General features: G+C 48.4%; 1 protein-coding gene across 4 annotated transcripts in view; it reads left to right on the forward strand.

Moving 5' to 3' along the window:
* LMTK1 (lemur tail kinase 1) overlaps nucleotides 1-18,563 on the forward strand; it is a 419,869-nt gene that overhangs the window by 379,496 nt on the left and 21,810 nt on the right. For 3 of the 4 annotated variants that reach the window (XM_086931028.1, XM_086931029.1, XM_086931030.1), the window contains 4 exons: nucleotides 9,987-10,071; nucleotides 11,155-11,276; nucleotides 12,304-12,453; nucleotides 13,566-17,049. In XM_086931028.1, coding sequence (XP_086787154.1) covers nucleotides 9,987-10,071; nucleotides 11,155-11,276; nucleotides 12,304-12,453; nucleotides 13,566-17,049 — 3,841 coding nt within the window. The remainder of the gene's footprint in view (nucleotides 1-9,986; nucleotides 10,072-11,154; nucleotides 11,277-12,303; nucleotides 12,454-13,565; nucleotides 17,050-18,563) is intronic. The other variant, XM_086931031.1, reaches the window with a different exon arrangement.

The raw sequence follows: 18,563 nt of genomic DNA on the forward strand, positions 1-18,563 counted from the left end.
GCAGTTCCCGTGTACATGCACGCGCATCGCATGCAAGCCCAGCCTCTCGCATTCCCAGGCTCTCCCGCCCCCATCCGGCATCAGGCTTCTCCTCCCCTAGCAGCACTCTTCCCACACCAGCAACTCCCCCCTCCCACACCAGCACCTCCCCTCTCTCGCATTCACGCCCCCCCATCAGGCTTCCCTCCCAATCCGCCTGCCTCCCCTCGCGCATTCACGCCCCCCCACCAGGCTCTCCCGCCCCCATCCGGCTTCCCTCGTAATCTGCCTGCCTCCCCTCGCTCGCATTCCCTGTGCTTCTATTCTCCTGCAAACTAAAACCACTGAGTAAACAGTACCTATCACCTACATCGATCCCACCATGTTTCGGGTCTTGCACTTTTATTTAGAAAAAATTATGGTTTTCTAGGGGCTACAGTTCTGAGCTGCCTCCACCTAACCAATCGGATTTGCACATCTAATGACAGCAAGCACAGAAATTGAAAGTAGTTTCCCTACAACATATAGCAAATTAGCAAACCTGTTGGTAAATACAGCATGTATTTTACAAGCGTGTGCATGGAACCGAAAAAAGACCCACCCAATTGTTTTTTTTTGCGTGAAACCGAGCCAGAAGTACTGGAAAGCTTTACATGGGCACCAGTTACATTATACAGCAACTCCCCCCTCCCACACCAGCACCTCCCTTCTCTCGCATTCACGCCCCCCATCAGGCTTCCCTCCCAATCCGCCTGCCTCCCCTCGCGCATTCACGCCCCCCCACCAGGCTCTCCCGCCCCCATCCGGCTTCCCTCGTAATCTGCCTGCCTCCCCTCGCTCGCATTCCCTGTGCTTCTATTCTCCTGCAAACTAAAACCACTGAGTAAACAGTACCTATCACCTACATCGATCCCACCATGTTTCGGGTCTTGCACTTTTATTTAGAAAAAATTATGGTTTTCTAGGGGCTACAGTTCTGAGCTGCCTCCACCTAACCAATCGGATTTGCACATCTAATGACAGCAAGCACAGAAATTGAAAGTAGTTTCCCTACAACATATAGCAAATTAGCAAACCTGTTGGTAAATACAGCATGTATTTTACAAGCGTGTGCATGGAACCGAAAAAAGACCCACCCAATTGTTTTTTTTTTGCGTGAAACCGAGCCAGAAGTACTGGAAAGCTTTACATGGGCACCAGTTACATTATATAAGGTCACGTTCACTTGATAGTATGGATCTGCGTGTTAAGCACGTGCAGCTTGTCTTGCCGAAGGGTCAAGGGACGCAATCTCGGTAGGGTTTGTACTTCATAATTCCAAGGCCAATACCATTAGTACCATCACGTTGCGCAACGAAAGCAGCTGTATTAAGAGCCAAGCGTCATTTTACTTTACGCTCTACATCATTTTATCGGTACCACTTTTGATTATTGTGTCGGATGCTTTAGTTGCTTATACCTGAACGAATTATAGGGCGCATACAAGAGGTTGGTAAGTGACAGAGGTACAAGGACCTGGCGCTCATTCATCGTAGCACTGCATTTCAAATAAAACCTATGCTGGGAATATATGTTTATATGCCAGAATTAGGAGGGAACTTCACTCTGCCTTATGTAAATATAATACCACCGAACTTCCAACTTGCCACTCACCCACGCAACGCCACTCACCCACGCAACGCCACTCACCCACGCAACGCCACTCACCCACGCAACGCCACTCACACACGCAACGCCACTCACCCACGCAACGCCACTCACACACGCAACGCCACTCACACACGCAACGCCACTCACACATGCCACGCCACTGACACATGCAACACCACTCACACATGCAATGCCACTCACTCAAAGCAACGCAACTCACTCCACTGACACATGCAACGCCACTCACACATGCAACGCCACTCACTCAAAGCAACGCAACTCACTCACACAACGCCACTCATACACGCAACGCCACTCATCCACGCAACACAACTCACACATGCAACGCCACTCACACATGCAACGCCACTCACACACGCAACACAAATCACACACGGAACAACACTCACACAGGCAACGCCACACACACACGCAACGCCACTCACACACGCAACGCCAATCACACAGGCAACGCCAATCACACATGCAACGCCAATCACTCACGCAACGCCACTCACACACGCTACACCACTCACGTTGCCAATAGGTCTCGCAGTAGGAAAGTTGGAGCCATTACCATTGCAAATAACAATGCCTTTTATTTTTTTTTCATTTTAAAAACATAAAGGGCTTTGTCATTTACAAAACCAATAGCTCCAACTTTCCTACTGCGAGACCTATTGGCAACGCCAGTGCTTGTTAGAAGGGGTCGACTGAAACAGTGAGAGGCACTTTATTGGGTGTTCTAAAGCTTTGATAGTTAGAACCTGTTATAAGAAAGCAATTTAATTAATAGGTATGATTTTGATTGTAGAAATTACATTGTATTTACTTTCTTAATGCATCTTCTGTGATCCTGTGTTGATGACAGCTGTTATTCTGCGCCATTCCGTGGATGTAAAATGTTAGTCCTTCTTCTATTTTCCCCAAATATCCCGGTTTTTGATTCTCAAGATCTGGTCACCCTACATATAAGTCACCCCTAGGGTAGGCCCAGAGGGCAGGGTGCAATGTATTTAAGAAGTGGGACGTGTACTTTTAAGTTCTACATGTCCCAATAGTGAAAAACTCTTATATTTGGTTTTTCACTACTGTAATGCATACTTTTCCCATAGGATAACATTGGAGTTACCTTATTACATTTTTATACGTGTAATGTCCAAATGGGAGGAGGTCACCAGTTCATGTGTGGTGTCTCTGAAATCACAATTTTAAATCCTAATTTATGGTGAAGTAGCATTTCAATTGTAATTCTAAAAATGCCACCTTTCAGAAAGTTTGAATCAATGGGGGGCTGGGCCCTTAACAGCCACCATAGGCCTCTGTCAAAGTACAAACAACAAAAAGGAAGGTGCCTGTGTTGATTATGGTCACTTTACTCAAGGACACATTACTCAATAAACTAGGCCTGTGTATTCATTTCATAGTTCATTAAACATAATTATTGTGTTTTTAACATGTCATAAAAATCAATCAATCAACCAATACATTTATAGACCTGTGAGGGTCTCAAGGCGCTGAAATTCGGGGGGGGGGGTCGCTTACTGCTCGAATAGCCAGGTCTTGAGGTGTCTCCTGAAGGTGAGATGGTCCTGTGTCAGTCGTAGGTGTGCCGGGAGGGAGTTCCATGTTTTAGCTGCCAGGTAGGAGAGCGATCTTCCTCCGGTGGTGGTTCTGCGGATTCGTGGGACGGTGACGAGGGCGAGGTTGGCGGAGCGGAGCTGGCGGGTGGGGGTGTAGGACGAGAGGCGGCTGTTGAGGTATTCGGGGCCTTTGTCGTGGAGCGCTTTTTTGTGTGTGGGTGAGGAGCCTGAACGTGATCCTCTTGTTTACGGGGAGCCAGTACAGGTTTCTCAGGTGGGCGGATATGCGGCTGTGGCGGGGGATGTTGAGGATGAGTCGTGCGGAGGCGTTCTGTATGCGCTGTAGTTGTTTCTGAAGTTTGGCTGTGGTTCCTGCGTATAGGGCGTTTCCGTAGTCCAGTAGGCTGGTGACGAGGGCTTGGGTGACGGTCTTTCTCGTTTTGGTGGGGATCCACCAGAAGATTTTTAGGAGCATGCGCAGGGTGTTGAAGCAAGATGATGAGATGGTGTTGACTTGCTTGGTCATCGTGAGGGAGGAGTCCAGGATGAATACCAGGTTGCGTGCGTGGTCCGTAGGTGTTGGTGCGGTGCCCAGTAGTGCTGTGGGCCACCAGGTGTCATCCCAGGCCGATGGGGATTGTCCGAGGATAAGGACCTCCGTCTTATCTGAGTTCAGTTTCAGGCGACTGAGCTTCATCCATTCTGCGACGTCTTACATTCCTTTCTGGAGGTTAGTTTTGGCTGTGGCTGGGTCTTTGGTGAGGGAGAGTATCAGTTGGGTGTCGTCGGCGTAGGAGATGATGTTGATGTTGTGTTTGGTGCGATGGCGGCGAGGGGGCTCATGTAGATATTGAAGAGGGTTGGGCTGAGCGAGGAGCCTTGGGGTACGCCGCAGATGATCTCGGTGGCTTCTGAGCGGAAGGGAGGGAGGCGGACTCTCTGGGTTCTGTCAGAGAGGAATGAGGTAATCCAGTCTAGGGCCTTTCCTTGGATCCCGGTGTGGAAGAGGCGGGTTATTAGGGTGCGATGGCAGACGGTGTCGAAGGCTGCTGAGAGGTCTAGGAGAATGAGAGCGGTTGTTTCTCCGTTGTCCATCAGGGTCCTGATGTCGTCTGTGGCTGCGATGAGGGCGGTCTCGGTGCTGTGGTTGGCTCAAAATCCGGACTGGGATGGGTCGAGCGAGTTGTTTGCCTCGAGGAACGCAGTCAGCTGTTTGTTGACGGTCTTCTCGATGACTTTAGCCGGTAAGGGAAGAAGAGAGATGGGGCGGAAGTTCTTGAGGTCTTTGGGGTCCGCTGTAGGTTTCTTTAGGAGGGCGTTGATTTCTGCGTGCTTCCAGCTCTCAGGGAAGGTGGCTGATGTGAAGGATTTGTTTGACGTTTCGGAGACGGGGTGCGATGATGGTGTCGGCTTTGTTGAAGATATGGTGGGGGCATGGGTCAGAGAGGGAGCCGGAGTGGATGGAGTTCATGACGTTGGTGGTGTCTTCGGTGCTGGTGGGAGTCCAGGCGATGAGGGTATTGGTGGGGGTTGTTGGTTCAGTGACTGGAGGCGGAGTCTGGGGTCCGAAGCTGTTGTGTATATCTACGATCTTTCGGTGGAAGAACGTTGCGAGGGAGTTGCAGAGGTCTTGCGATGGTGTGATGTCGTTGTTGCTGGCGCTGGGGTTGGAGAGCTCTTTGACGATGTTGAAAAGTTCCTTGCTGTTGTGGGTGTTGTTGTCCAGCCGCTCTTTGAACGATGTCTTTTTGGTGGTGCGGATCAGCTGATGGTGTTCGCGAGTGGCGTTCTTGAGGGCTGTCATGTTTTCTGTTGTCCGTTCTTGGCGCCAGGTTTTTTCGATGGTGCGGCAGGATTTCTTTGAGTCTTTGAGGGCATCTGTGAACCACGGGGTTTTCCTGTTTCCAGTCTTGCCTGGGTGGTTCTTCAGTGGAGCGAGGTCGTCGGCGCATTTGGTGATCCACTGTGCGAGGTTGTGGGCAGCGTCGTTGATGTCGGCGGTGTCGGTTGGCGTGTTCTGGTTCAGTGATGCGAGGAGCTGGTCTGTGGTGATTTTGCTCCAGCATCTGCGGGGGGTTTGTTGCTTGTGGTGGTAGGATGTAGTCTTTTTGAAGGTGAAATGGATGCATCTGTGGTCGGTCCAGTGTAGTCCCGTGGAGTGGCTGAAAGAGACGTGGTTGCTGGCGGAGAAGATGGGGTCAAGCGTGTGGCCAGCGAGGTGGGTGGGCGTGTTCACCAGTTGTTTGAGTCAGAGGTTGGCAAGGTTGTCGAGCAGGGTGGTGGTGTTGTTGTCATTGTTTTTCTCCAGGTGGAAGTTCAGGTCCCCTAGGAGGATGTATTCTGGTGAGGCTAGGGCGTGCGGGGTGACGAAGTCGGCAATGGTTTCGCTCAATTGTGTGCGTGGGCCATGGGGTCTGTAGATGAGCATTCCTCTGAGGGTGGTCTTGGGGTCGGTGTGAATCTGGAAGTGTAGGTGTTCGGCGGCAGGGAGTGTGTCTTCGGCGTTGGTCGTGATGTTGATGGTGTTTTTGTAGATGATGGCGATTCCTCCTCCGGTTTGATGGATGCGGTCCTTCCGGGTGATCTTGTAACCGTCCGGGATGGCTATGGCAGTGTCGGGGGCCGAGGAAGCGTTCATCCAGGTTTCCGTGAGGAAGGCGACGTCTGGTGCTGTTGTGTCGAGGAAGTCCCAGAGTTCAATGGCGTGCTTGTGGACGGAGCGGGTGTTGAGGAGGATGCACTTGAGGTGGTTGTTGTTGATGTTAGGTCCGGGCGGTGGTCTGCAGGTTCGGAGGCAGGTGAATTTGCAGGCTTGACAGGTGAAGGGTCCATGTGTTCGCTTCGGGGTGGCTTGGTAGCAGGCGGGTGGTCGTCCGATGTTGAGTGCGTTGGTGTCGTATCTCAGTCGAGGTCCTTTGCTCCGTTCGGAGCCAGGGGTTAAGGCGTTGGGCACGGTCCAGGCGCCGACAGGCGCAGACGGGCTTGCCTTAGGCGCGTCTTCGGCGTGCCAGCAGTGCGCCCGCTGCGCGCGTCCGCTGCGCGTCCTCCATATGAGGGGCTGTGGGAGGGAGGAGCAGCTGGGAGGCGGGAGCGGGGTGGCGAATGGGAACAGCGGGGCAGGCCGCAGGGGCACAGCGGTGGGAAAATGGCACAGAGGGAGGCGGGGGGAGAAAGGACACAGAAGCAAAAACGGGGAAGGGGGCTCAAGGGCACAGAAAGCAAAAACGAAGGGAAGGGGGCACAGGGCACAGAAGCAAAAATGAGGGAAGGGGGGCTCAAGGGCACAGAAAGCAAAAACGAAGGGAAGGGGGCACAGGGCACAGAAGCAAAAAAATGGGAAGGGGGCTCAAGGGCACAGAAAGCAAAAACGAAGGGAAGGGGGCACAGGGCACAGAAGCAAAACGAGGGAAGGGGGCTCAAGGACACAACAGAGCAGTACAGGGGAAAAAGTGAGATGCAGTTGGCAAGGGCTCACGCTGCAACAGGCAGCGGGAGCAGCCTACAGCAGGCTACAGCGTCACCGGAGGTCCGTGTGGCGGCTGGGGGGGCGACCTACCTGTGGACAGGTCAAGGGAAAACCGTCTTCTTTAACAACAATCAAATATACCACGCAAAGATAAAAAACGATGACAGTACATTCCTACACTTGATGGTAGCAATGGCGCAAACAACGCAGTGCAACATCTATAACTGAACGTGCTTTGAGCTAAACACAAAAGTGTTGAAAGGTGCTGGTGTATTTATAGACGCACATTAGAAATCAATTGTTTTAACCAGTCCAATTCTTTTTGGGCAGAGGGTTATATCAATGCTAATCTATTTTTTACTGTCCATATTGATGCAAAGTAAAAGAAATCCCAGATGGTTCTCGCCGCCGCATTTCGAACCACTGGTGGCTGGGGGATCTCATCAGGACTAGGGCTGGTGATTGTTCTTGTGTATCTTGTATCTTCAAAGGAAGGCCAATTCCATCTTTGGATGCTTTGTGCACATTGGAAATGACTGATCAATCCTGCTAGAATTCAGCAGGTATCTTCAGTTTTTTCAGAAAATTGGCATTTTCTTGCCTTAACCTTTTGATGCCTGCAGCCTTTCTCTGGGTCACCTGACTGGGTATAGTGGACAGTTTGGCTTTGTGTATTCCTCCTAGACAGCCACACAACGGGGAGCCTAGGTGTGACTGGATGGACCATCACTGGCAGGATGGGAGGAAGAAGCTGGGTCCAGCCACACTTACACTTGAATAGGTTGTGTCCGGTCTCTACACAAAAAGTAGCATACCCTCTGTAGTTAGTCTGGAGCCAGGGCCAGAAAGGCAGGGTATCTGTGCCCTTCAAAGGCATACCTCAAAACGCTCCTCCACACTCAAAGGCACAACTCTGTATAAATACAGGACTTCCGACACCAACTCTAAACCTCTGGACCTGTGGATACTCTGCCAGGAAGAAGGACTGCTGTGCTCCTGGAAGGGCTACCACTCCGCTGAACTGCTGCTCTGAAGGAACTGCTGGCCTACTGTGCTGACCTAATGCCTGCTGCGCTCTTGCCTGGGGAAGGAGAACTAGACCTGCAATTTCATCTTGACCCTAGGACACCAGAGTGGCTCCAAGGCCTAGTCTGCTGACCTGATCTGAGACTTAGGGACATGAAAGGCTCCCTATATCCTGCACAAACACCGGGACTCAACTGTAGCAAATTCCTAAACCTGAAGTGATGCCTCTCAGTTCCTGGACCCTTAGTGTGGCTGAAGACCCCTGAAATCAAGCTTTTGAGCTCTTCACAACCACAAACATTTGCACTGGGACCTTGTTGTTTGCACCGCAAAGCTCTGTCAGCCTGACTCTTCACACTGCAGCATCAACGACTCGCGGGGACCGCCAATGCAATTCCCACCGATGCCGGGTGCCGATTCTCCAACAATCTCTTGTGACGCTCTCCCTGCACCTCACGGCCCTCTTTAACGCAACAAGACTCTTGTTCTGACGTTGAGATGGTAAGCTAACTTGATGACTCTATCCGACCTGCGCTCCATTGTGGTCGGCCTGATTTTGACCCGGTCCAGCACGACCAGATTTCCCTATGCTTTTTGCCTCTATTTTACACTTTAATCTTTAAAAGTTCATAACTCTAGTTTGACAAATTGGATTTTTGTCATTTTGGTCTTATCGTATTTATTGAAATCAACTCTAGTTTTCGAAAATGGTATGAAAATTGCTTTCTGTCTTGGAGGTCTTCCTGTTTTGTGTTTTTGTCCTCCAACGTTCTTTATCCCCAGGAGGATAAAGACACTCCAACTGCGATTAACCTAATGGGGCTTCGTTTTAATTGCAAGTAGTATGAGAAAAGTTACACACTGAAATCTTGAGTACAGTGGAGTAAAACAAAGATAGGGCATATATATAATTTGTAAGACATAATTGAAATAATCACAGTACAGACGATAATCAAAGATGCAAAACTTGGGATAGGATTTTGGTGGATGGGTTAGCTCAAATGCATCTGGAAATATTTTTGTTTGGATTTTCTTTTCAATAGAAACGCTAGTGAACGCACAGAACAAAAACCAAGACGTAGAGGTCACAATATATGCTGTGAATTAGCAAGCCTACCTTCATTAATTAAGAGACAGTTTAAGTGGCCTTACCACTAGGTGGCATCAGACGCCTTGCTATTTTTTAACACATTGTTATTGGTTTACTGTACATTCTAAGAGAGCGTGAAAAGAAACAAGGGGTTTCGGTTACATGCCCCAGATAATCGCCGGTCGCCCAATATCAAGTAGGTTAGTTAAGGCATATTTATAACGTTAGAAGACGGGTCATATCAACTTTTGAACAGGCTTATTAGCAATCCTAAATAAACCTGGGCATCAATACTGAATCGAATAAAGAATGCACACCCCATGTGCTAGCCACCCCTACAGACCGGGCAGAGCCCTGGGTAAGTCCTGTGCAAAAGTCCTTGAGCAATCAGCAATCATGAGAACCGTGAACCCCACGCCCCCCCATCCCCCCCCCCCCTCCCCCCATCAGACGCCTTGCTTTGTGTTCTTTTTCTGGCTCACATACGTTTTGATATTCAAAAAGAGGTCTTATGGCGCCTGACAAAAACAGAGTCCCCCCCAATAAGCTTTTGCCCCGGGCCTCGCAGTTTTGGATGGGCCGGGTGGTGCATATCTGCTCTAGTCAAGGCTTTTCATATGAAATCGTCATTCTCACTTTAGGCCTGACCAGGATGAATATTGATAAATTACTTAATGTCCATTTTTCGTGCAAGGAGGTGGCCGATAGACCCAAAGTTTTTTAAATGTTCCCAAACCGTGGTGGGTCTTTCAGTACCCTTAGATCTTCGGTGTGTGAGTATTGCATGTCTGCTGTCATGTTCTTCATTTCCATTTTTTCTTTGTCTGCTGTTGTGTGTGGGTTGTCTCTTACTTTGCCTCTCTGTTAATACTCGCTACCACTTGATTTGCTTTCATGTTCCTCTCTCGTTCGTCTTTTCCTCTTCTTCAATGTCTCTAATTGAAGAGATTGGTCTCAGCTGTAAACTATATTCTTCTGCAACAGCTTTATATTTTCAAAGTGTTTTATTAAAAAGGTTTCGTTTTTTAAACGTCCATGGGAAGAAAGGCTGTGCTCGCCTACTTGGATCTTGGATCTGAGGTTATACACAGATCTGTGCCAGTGGAGCGACCTCAGCAGCAGCCATACAAAATGTAAGGTCTGGGGTTGAGCGTGGTTTCTAACCACTCTTACGCGATTTTCCTTTGTGCAGCGATCTTGCCTTGCGGAACTGCCTCCTCACTGCTGACCTGACCGTCAAAATAGGTGACTACGGGCTGTCCCAGTGCAAGTTCAAGGTAAGTGGCAGTCGCTAACATGTGGCCATGTGCTAGGCGAGGGGAGCTACGCCAGTGTCCTACTCAGCATGAATACCACCATTAAACAAACCTCCTAAACAATCAAATCTTTAAATTTACCCAGATGTCTGATAGGCTGATACCTCTAAATGAACAAAAAGATTGCTAGGCAATAGTGCTCGTGGTTTATTTCTTGCACACCTTTTGGGCATTTTAAATTGTAAAATAAACTTTTGTGAGAGACAATGTGTGGGTGCAACGCTAGCTATGATCAGTTGTCACCAGGTGTTCCATTGGGCCAATTAATTGGTCTAAATGCAAGAAATGTCGAAAAAGCCAGCTGCACACCTCTTTGTATGCCATACAAACAGTTGTAGTGGAAGGTTATTGACAGATGCAATTTCTCGTCTTTTTATTTCTCCTTCAGTTTATTTTATCTTCCAAAACAGCTGGCACGTGTTTCATCCAATGAGCCTTTCTCAGGGCTCTACTTGCATCTTTACGGCATGTTGAGCTACAAAGTCAGAATAAGATTGATTTTCCGAGAATGTTACTCTGAAGTCATGTTCTTACCTTGCAGGCAATTAAAGCTGGAGGAGTCATCCTTAGCCACAGTATCGTCACTGGTAGATTGGCACCTTTGAAAATAAGTTGTTCAGATGGTCAAGGTGCCTACTATGTTTCTCCTTGAACTGCTAAGTTCTCATAAGGCTGATCCATCTGCGACACAGAAGACACTCTCTTAAAATACCAAATAGATTGCCACTTTGTCAGCTGCATCACAGATTGAAAAGCCTTCCGCAAAAATGCGTGCCCCACACATGCAGTGTCGAAGACCAAAGATGCTTGTTTTTAAGAACAATTAAAGAGAATTAAGTGGACCCTTCTAGGGAGTTGAGGATTGGGCAGGACGAAGAAATGAAATCAGTTTTCTGTGATTCATATTCTGTTAGTATTTTTTATTTTTGAGGGTGGAATAGGGGATTGCTGAGACATGTATGTCTTTCACATTGGCCTGTCGTACCTAGCGGTGATGACGGGATGGCATGGCTTGTCCTGACACTGACTATGTGAACCTGGCAGGAGGATTATTTTGTGACGGCGGACCAGCTGTGGGTGCCCCTGCGCTGGACGGCACCTGAACTGATCGATGAGGTCCACGGTAACCTGCTGGTGGTGGATCAGACCAAGGCCAGCAACATCTGGTAAGTAAGCCCCGTGCCCCCCTTGGGGTAGTGCATGCCCTGATAGAAATTAGTGATGGTTTAATTGGTTGGAATTCTAGAGACTGATTGGGGGTGACGAGTCAGGCTTTGTGCAGGAAGACTTCCCTCGCACAGCTCTGTCAGTACACCGCAACCCTGGCCTGCAGCTCCCCCTCTGCAGTTCAGTACCCGACCCCTCCGCAGCTCTGCCAATACACTTGAGTCCTGACATGCAGCTTTCATTGCCATTTGAGGTTTAGATCAACATGCAGTGCGGCCTAAACATTACCTGCAGCACAATGCATTCCTATTGTACCACAGTCATCCTCAGTATCCTCTGCGGGAAGGCTCGACCCAGCCAATCCAGATTAACCTTTACCTGCAATATCCTCGCCATTCCAGAACTGGGGCCTCGGATGCAGCTCTTCTTCACCTCAACTGCACCGTAGCCCTGACGCCCCCTTCTACTTTCCCAGTTCTCAGAGGTCCATCTGGGATCCGCACACAGCTGTGGCATTGAACCCCAATATTGACCCCCAGCACCATACTGCTTCATTACTGAGACCCCTTTACCGCTATTTCATTGCACCATAATCCTGAGCCGCAGTTCCCCAAGCCCTGCCGTCACCGATCTGTGGCTCGGACAAAGTTCTGCCATTGCACCTTAGTCCTAACTTACAGCCCCATCCACAGGAGACACAGCTCTACCAATGCAGCTTATCCTTGACCTGCTTAACTCGCCACTATTCCAGTAAAGGAGCCTAAAACACAGCTCTGCTCCTGCACTTTAGTCCTGCCCTGCAGCCCCACTGCTATTCCAGGCTCCAAACCTTACCCAGTACACCCACTGCTGACCAAGCCATACCTGCAGCTTCCTTCCTAACCTGCCCTGTGCCCCCTCCGCTGAACCAGTTTGGCGACTATGCTACCTGAACCATCCAGTTGTTCTCCCCACCGCATTTGCGTTGCCCAAAGCTTCCCTGCCTGTGTGTGCTGCTGATCTGCATGCTTTCCTCCTCCTGCACAGGTCTTTGGGAGTGACTGTCTGGGAGCTGTTTGAGTTAGGAAGCCAGCCCTACCACCATTACTCTGACAAACAGGTGCTCACCTACGCCATCAAGGAGGAGCAGCTCAAACTGCCTAAGCCCCAGATGACCCTTTCGCTCTCTGACCGCTGGTGAGCAATGTCGGCCATTCATAACACGTCAAAGTATCACAAGGGGGTTTGGTTGAAAGTAGGATTCTCACATTCGCTCACTGGGGCTGTTTTGTTTATTTTTAAAAGAGGCTCTAGTGAGTCAATGGTTTTATCTTTATTATTCTCAGGGCAAGGAGATGGGGAGAATCTTTGATGTGCACCATCTGGGAAAGCTTCATTCTGCTTGGTCTTTAAGCTTTGATGTCATCTTGTCCCACCTCTGGGGTCTTCTACAGCTGCTACTGCTGCAGTCTGCAGGCCTTCATGTGGAGAGCTTCTTTAGGCAGCAAGATGCTAGCTTAGGCAACATCACAGATTGTCCACCATGCGGAGTGCAACTCCAGAAGAATGTATCAGGGATGGTCCTTTGAAGGTGTACATGAGGACATATTGAAAGTGCTGGGAGTGTAGATGTTTTCTGAGATATACCGAATGTAGTATACAGTATGCTTTTCATAGACTCTTCTGTCAGTGACCTTCCCTTCTCCAAAGTTGGTGAAGTAGCATATAAAGAGTTATGCTATAGTTCAGGTGACAAGAACACACGAGATTCGCCTGTAATGGCATCACTGAATTTAAGATGTGACTTTAATGTATATGGAATGTGCAAGGTTGAGAGCACTGATGCATGGCATCCTCCGAAGCTGTGCAAACCAGTCTTTATGCTCAAAGGTGCACGCTTCCGATCAATGCTGTTTTCTCACACTAATACATGCTTCTCATACCTTCATTTGAGCATTCCCCATCTGCCTAGCAATACAGACAGGAGCTGCCCACCTACCGTTCAGACTCCAGGCCCTTTCACTCCTCGACCTTGCTACCTAGCTTGGAAAAGTCTTGTGCCACTTGGTGGATTTGTGGGAAAAAATATAGGAATAGAGGGACATAGTTTTTAAGAACAGACAGTACAAGGGTGAAAAAGGAATTGCCTCCAGGGATGGATCACAGGGGGACCTTACGTGAGAGTCCAAGAGGAAGGGTATGAGTCCTATTTGTATACAGTGAACACAGTGCAAATGCGCAGTGTGTTAATTATTCAGTAGATCATTGTGTATTTCTCTAGCTAACCCTGTCCCCCTCTATCACTGCAGGTATGAGGTAATGCAGTTCTGTTGGCTGCAAGCTGACCAGCGCCCCACTGCAGAGGAGGTGCACCTGCTTCTTTCGTACCTGTGCGCGAAGGGCACAACGGAGGCAGAGGAGGAGTTTGAAAAGCGTTGGGATTCCCTTAAGCCACACTCCAGTGCTAGCCATCGCAGCACGCGGGCCTCCTCCTTCCCACTGCTGGCTCACTTCTCGGGCGACGCTTTTCACACTGATGGTGACGACATCCTAACAGTGACTGAGACAAGTCAAGGCCTCAACTTTGAATACAAGTGGGAGCCCTCCAAGCCAGACCATTTCGAGGCAGTAGGTGGCAACTTGAGCCCTGGCAATGCACACTACCAGGACATTTACTGCTCAGCCACCTCTTCTGGAAGGCTCAGCCTGGGGGTCTCCCCCTCTTGCTATGAACGTAAACCTGACTGCCAGAAGACTCCCGGGGTGGTGCCCGTCCTCAGTGCCCATAGCCCATCAGTGAGTAGTGAGTATTACATCCGTATTGAGGAGCCATCCGACTGCCACGCTGACTTGGACTACACCATGTGCTCCTACAGCCCCGAGTACAATCGCCTCTCCCCCAACAAGGAGCTGGGCTGGGCAAGAAAGGAAATGCGACGGGACCTCTATGATTCTAGTAACAGTCCCAGTGTTTTTTTGACTATGGAGCCCTTGCTGGGTCAGGACCCACCACCCGGCGATACTTGGGAAAACTCAGACTTCTACCCAGCCTCCAAGCACAAAAGCAAAGCCCTAACATATTATGAGCAGACCCCATCTGATGGGGCAGATCAGTGTTTATTGGAAGATGACTGCGAGGTGCAGGATGAATGGAAATCATCCGGCTGCAAGAAGACTGCTTTTGAGGACCCACTCGGAGTGTCCCCTACCATGAATTGCTCATACAGGATCAACAGCTGTTCAAATAGCTATGAAGATCAGCGTGATGCAGCCTTTGCCGAAAGGTTGATGGAGCTCACCAGGCAGAAACTGTCAGTCAGTAGACATCATGTCAAAAGCCCCATGGTTGAATCTGTCATTGTGGAGTTAGAGGATGAAGGGATATGCGAAAACCTGGTGCCTAGTGATGAAAGATGTCAGAGGGACCAGTTCACAGAGGAAGCTCAGAGCCCTTGCTGGAGCTCCAACTGCTCCTCCAATAATAACATTAGCAACTGCTGCCCACCCCAGCCACCTGATGACAGCATTGGTGCGGATGCTTGGTGCAACCAACGCACCACCCACTGCAGAGGAGCAGTTACGGAGCCCTTCGGCCCTGAATCTTGGCAGAACACCGATTTAGGGGATGCACTTTGGGAGAGCAACGTCTCTTCTACAAAGGTTCATCGGACTGCTGAGGAGGAGGGGTTTGTCCAAGAAGAATATGGTTTGGAAGTGCATTGGAAGTCTGACATAGACAGCATACCATGCAAAGAGGATGACTTGCCCGGTCTGGGATCCAATGGCAGAGAGCAGCATTGGAATCCATCTGTTTCAACGGACTTGGAGTCAGATACCCTTGGTCCTCTACTTGGCACGTTTTCCCAAGAAACTGCAAATAGTGATTGTTCAACCACGAGGAAGCCTGATTCTAAAGAGGATGATGGTGGGTGTGCTGCACTGATGCAAATACCAAACACAGAGACCCAAATCGCTGGCCTGGTTAGATCTCCTGACACAAATGAAGTCACCTGTACTCCTTGGGACCCAGAGCCACAGCTTTCTAGAAATGCGGCAATCCTATCTGAGCTGATGGAACATTCGGTTGACAGCAACAGTGAAACCAGAATCCCCACCTCCCTTCCCACTACTCATAGCCATGTGCAAATAAAGGTTGAATTGGATCAGTCCGATGAAGCAGCGTCCAGTAGCCACCAAGATCTGCCCTCAGAAATGTGCCAAACTCTCACTTATGAGCCAGATCCAACCTTATCTAGCATGAGCTTTAATGAGACTGACAATGTCAGTGATGATGATGATGACACCACTGAACTGACATCCGGCATTTTTATGGATTTTTCTTGCGACTACCCTGAGCGTGCCGATACTACCCCTTTATTCAAATCTTTACAGAAACAGGTGGGGACGCCCGATTCGTTAGAGTCCCTGGACATACCCTCTGTGGCCAGTTCCTGCGACGCTTACAGCCCCACAGTCTACAACCTATGTAACCAGCCCCGGGCACTGGACAGTGGCTATGACACAGAGAACTATGAGTCTCCAGAGTTTGTCCTGAAGGAACCCCATGAGACACGAGAGCCAGATGCAGGCTGCGAGGTCACAAAGTCATCCAGCAACTCTACTTTAGCTGACGTAGACGGTCCTGCAAGTGACATGCACATGTCTTCTTCCTTCAGCAGTGAACTGCATGTCCTGGACGAGAAGAACCCTTACCGGGACTCTGCTTACTTTTCTGATTTTGATGCAGAAACTGATAAATGCTTAAAGGAAGAGGAGGACGAGGCTGTAGAACTAGAGTTCAATGAAATTAAGGAAGAACCTCCTGGTCTTACAACTTTGAAACAAGGATTGGATGAGCCGCGCTCACCAGAAAGTGTGTTGGAAGTAATGGACCTTACATCTCATATTCCAGAGGATGCCACCACTGGAATGTCTTCCACTGGCCTATCAGACACTCCCTCTGTGGTAGACCTAAACGCTTTCGACAAAATTGACACTAAAATTCCACTTTCATCCACATTGACTGATGGAGATTTGGGAAAAGGAACCTTTCTAACACAAGGCACTGTGGCTAAGGGGGAATCTCTAGATGAAGGTCTGGGGATGGAATGCAACAAAGGTGTGTCTACTGCCCAAGACATGTTACCTGTGGCTACCACACATGATCTGCCCTCAAGAACATTTCTTCTGACATCTGTTGAGGTAAATCAAGAAGATAAATTCCTCAATGGACTGAAGGAGTTGAGTGTCCAGGGCCTAGATGGAATGGTGCTCGATGGAGGGAGCCTTGCAGGAGTGTGCAAGGATAAGACAAAGTTGGTTCCCAGTCAAAGGTTTAAAGTGAAGATAAGTACTTTAGATGGCCAGGATGTGGGGTCATTGGAGAGCCGCCGTTCGCCTGAAGCAGAAGGGCGGGTGGTGTGGCCAGGGGACCCTGCTGCAGGCCAGCACTCCCAGGTGTCGCTTGATGTCTCGTTGCTGCATGGCAAAAAGGAAACACGGCTAGGCCCTGTGGACCGACATGAAGAGGCTGATGAGGATGAGGAGGACACAGAGGACAGCGATGAGTCTGATGAAGAGCTCTGCTGCTATAACATCCAAGAGCCAAGTGAGGACAGTGAGGAGGAGCTGTCTGCAGCACCAGTCATCATTGCTGAGAGTCACAGTGCTAGGAACCTGCGTAGCCTCCTGAAGATTCCCAGCCTAGTGCCTCACACCTTTTGTGAAGACTTTGAGCGCAAGAAGAAGGCTGTGTCCTTTTTTGATGATGTCACAGTGTATCTTTTTGATCAGGTAAGCCTCGCTCTCTTTAATAGATGTGAAATGTAAGTCTATGCTCTGTTTCTAAGACGATTCTAGCTTACTTGTTTGTTGTCAATGAGAGGCACCACCAAGCGTCCCCTACCAGAAAATGTTGGTAATTCATCATTGATGTCTTCTGTGTCCAGGACACTCAACCCAGTGTTCGGGACCATTAGGATTCTGCATCACTGCGTGTCCTGATCATTGGCGATCTAGTTTACTAGGTGTGCAACAATTGACCAAAACAGTTGCTCTGGTGAGCAAGGCTTGTGTGCCAAAATTTGGCATTTAAATAAAAAAAAGGTCTCTAATTTCACACGGTAGTGATCTGAATAAAGCAAGTCTCAACAACCAGATCCACATGAACATAAGATTAATAGTATGAATTACTCCAGAATTAGCAGTACTACTCATTCAAAGGTCTAGATTTGTGCAATGGTAACAAAAGCCAAAATGGCACCCTTTGTCTACTCTAGAGTTCCTCCAAGATTGGGCTTCACCATATCTAGGGTCACCACATAGAGCAACTGAGATTTGATTAAAGCAAAACATAAAAATGGCATAAGGGGGCTGCAAACGTACTATTGCATTATTTTGTATGTACAACATGACTAGAGGTTTGCAACTATTTTTTTACCAGTAAAGAATTGCACATTTTCAGTTGTTTTTTTTTTTAGCATTTGCAATGTTTCCCGGTTTACCTTCAGTAGAGTGATTCTTCTTTTTGCACGGAGAGTCTCTTTTCATGAAATGACGGGATAAGTTTCGCATTAGTCAATTCCATTTAAGGCAGATCATGCATGCAGATTTTTTCTCAACAAGTTGTTCTTGTTCTCAGATTTCCTATGCACAAACCAAATGTTTGAAGATTTTTTTGTCTACTGGTTTAGCTTTTCGAATTAGAAAGGCCATTCACAGCTGAAGAACACAAGGGGCCCAATTCTAATATTCTGGTATTTGGGTGCGGTAAAACTACCTTGGGAAATATTGATTTTTCACAGTGCTATTTTACCTTCTCATTCAGAATTTTCCTGCTTCAAAAGAGGAAGAACCTGTGGTAGAGGAGTTTACTTTTTGATTACCAAAGTTTTTCCTTTTTTACACCAGTTTTCTCTATGCAGAATTACCGATCCACTCAGAATGTGAGCAAAACAATTTTCGGCAAAGTAACCATTTTCTTGGTATTAAACAATGCTATAAATTGTTGATAAGGTCACTATTTTCATGTGGAAGTTTCAAAGAAACGTAAGCCAAGTTCAAAAGTACTCCACTGATTATTTCATATTTCCAATTTGATTCATAACAGGGAGTCATTTAATCCACAAATTTAAATATTCTAGAATTATAATTGCTTACAAAAACATTCTCTGCCATTCACAACCCAACTCTAAATATGGAGGGAAATATAGTTCCCTTTTTGTGGTAAGGGGTGATGTTACATTTCTTAAGTAACGAAAATGTTACTTTGAGATCCGAAGTAAATGTTACCTTTTTGACTCAAGACT

Source organism: Lissotriton vulgaris, chromosome 7, assembly GCF_964263255.1.
Source record: "Lissotriton vulgaris chromosome 7, aLisVul1.2, whole genome shotgun sequence".
Classification (NCBI taxonomy): Eukaryota; Metazoa; Chordata; class Amphibia; order Caudata; family Salamandridae; genus Lissotriton; species Lissotriton vulgaris.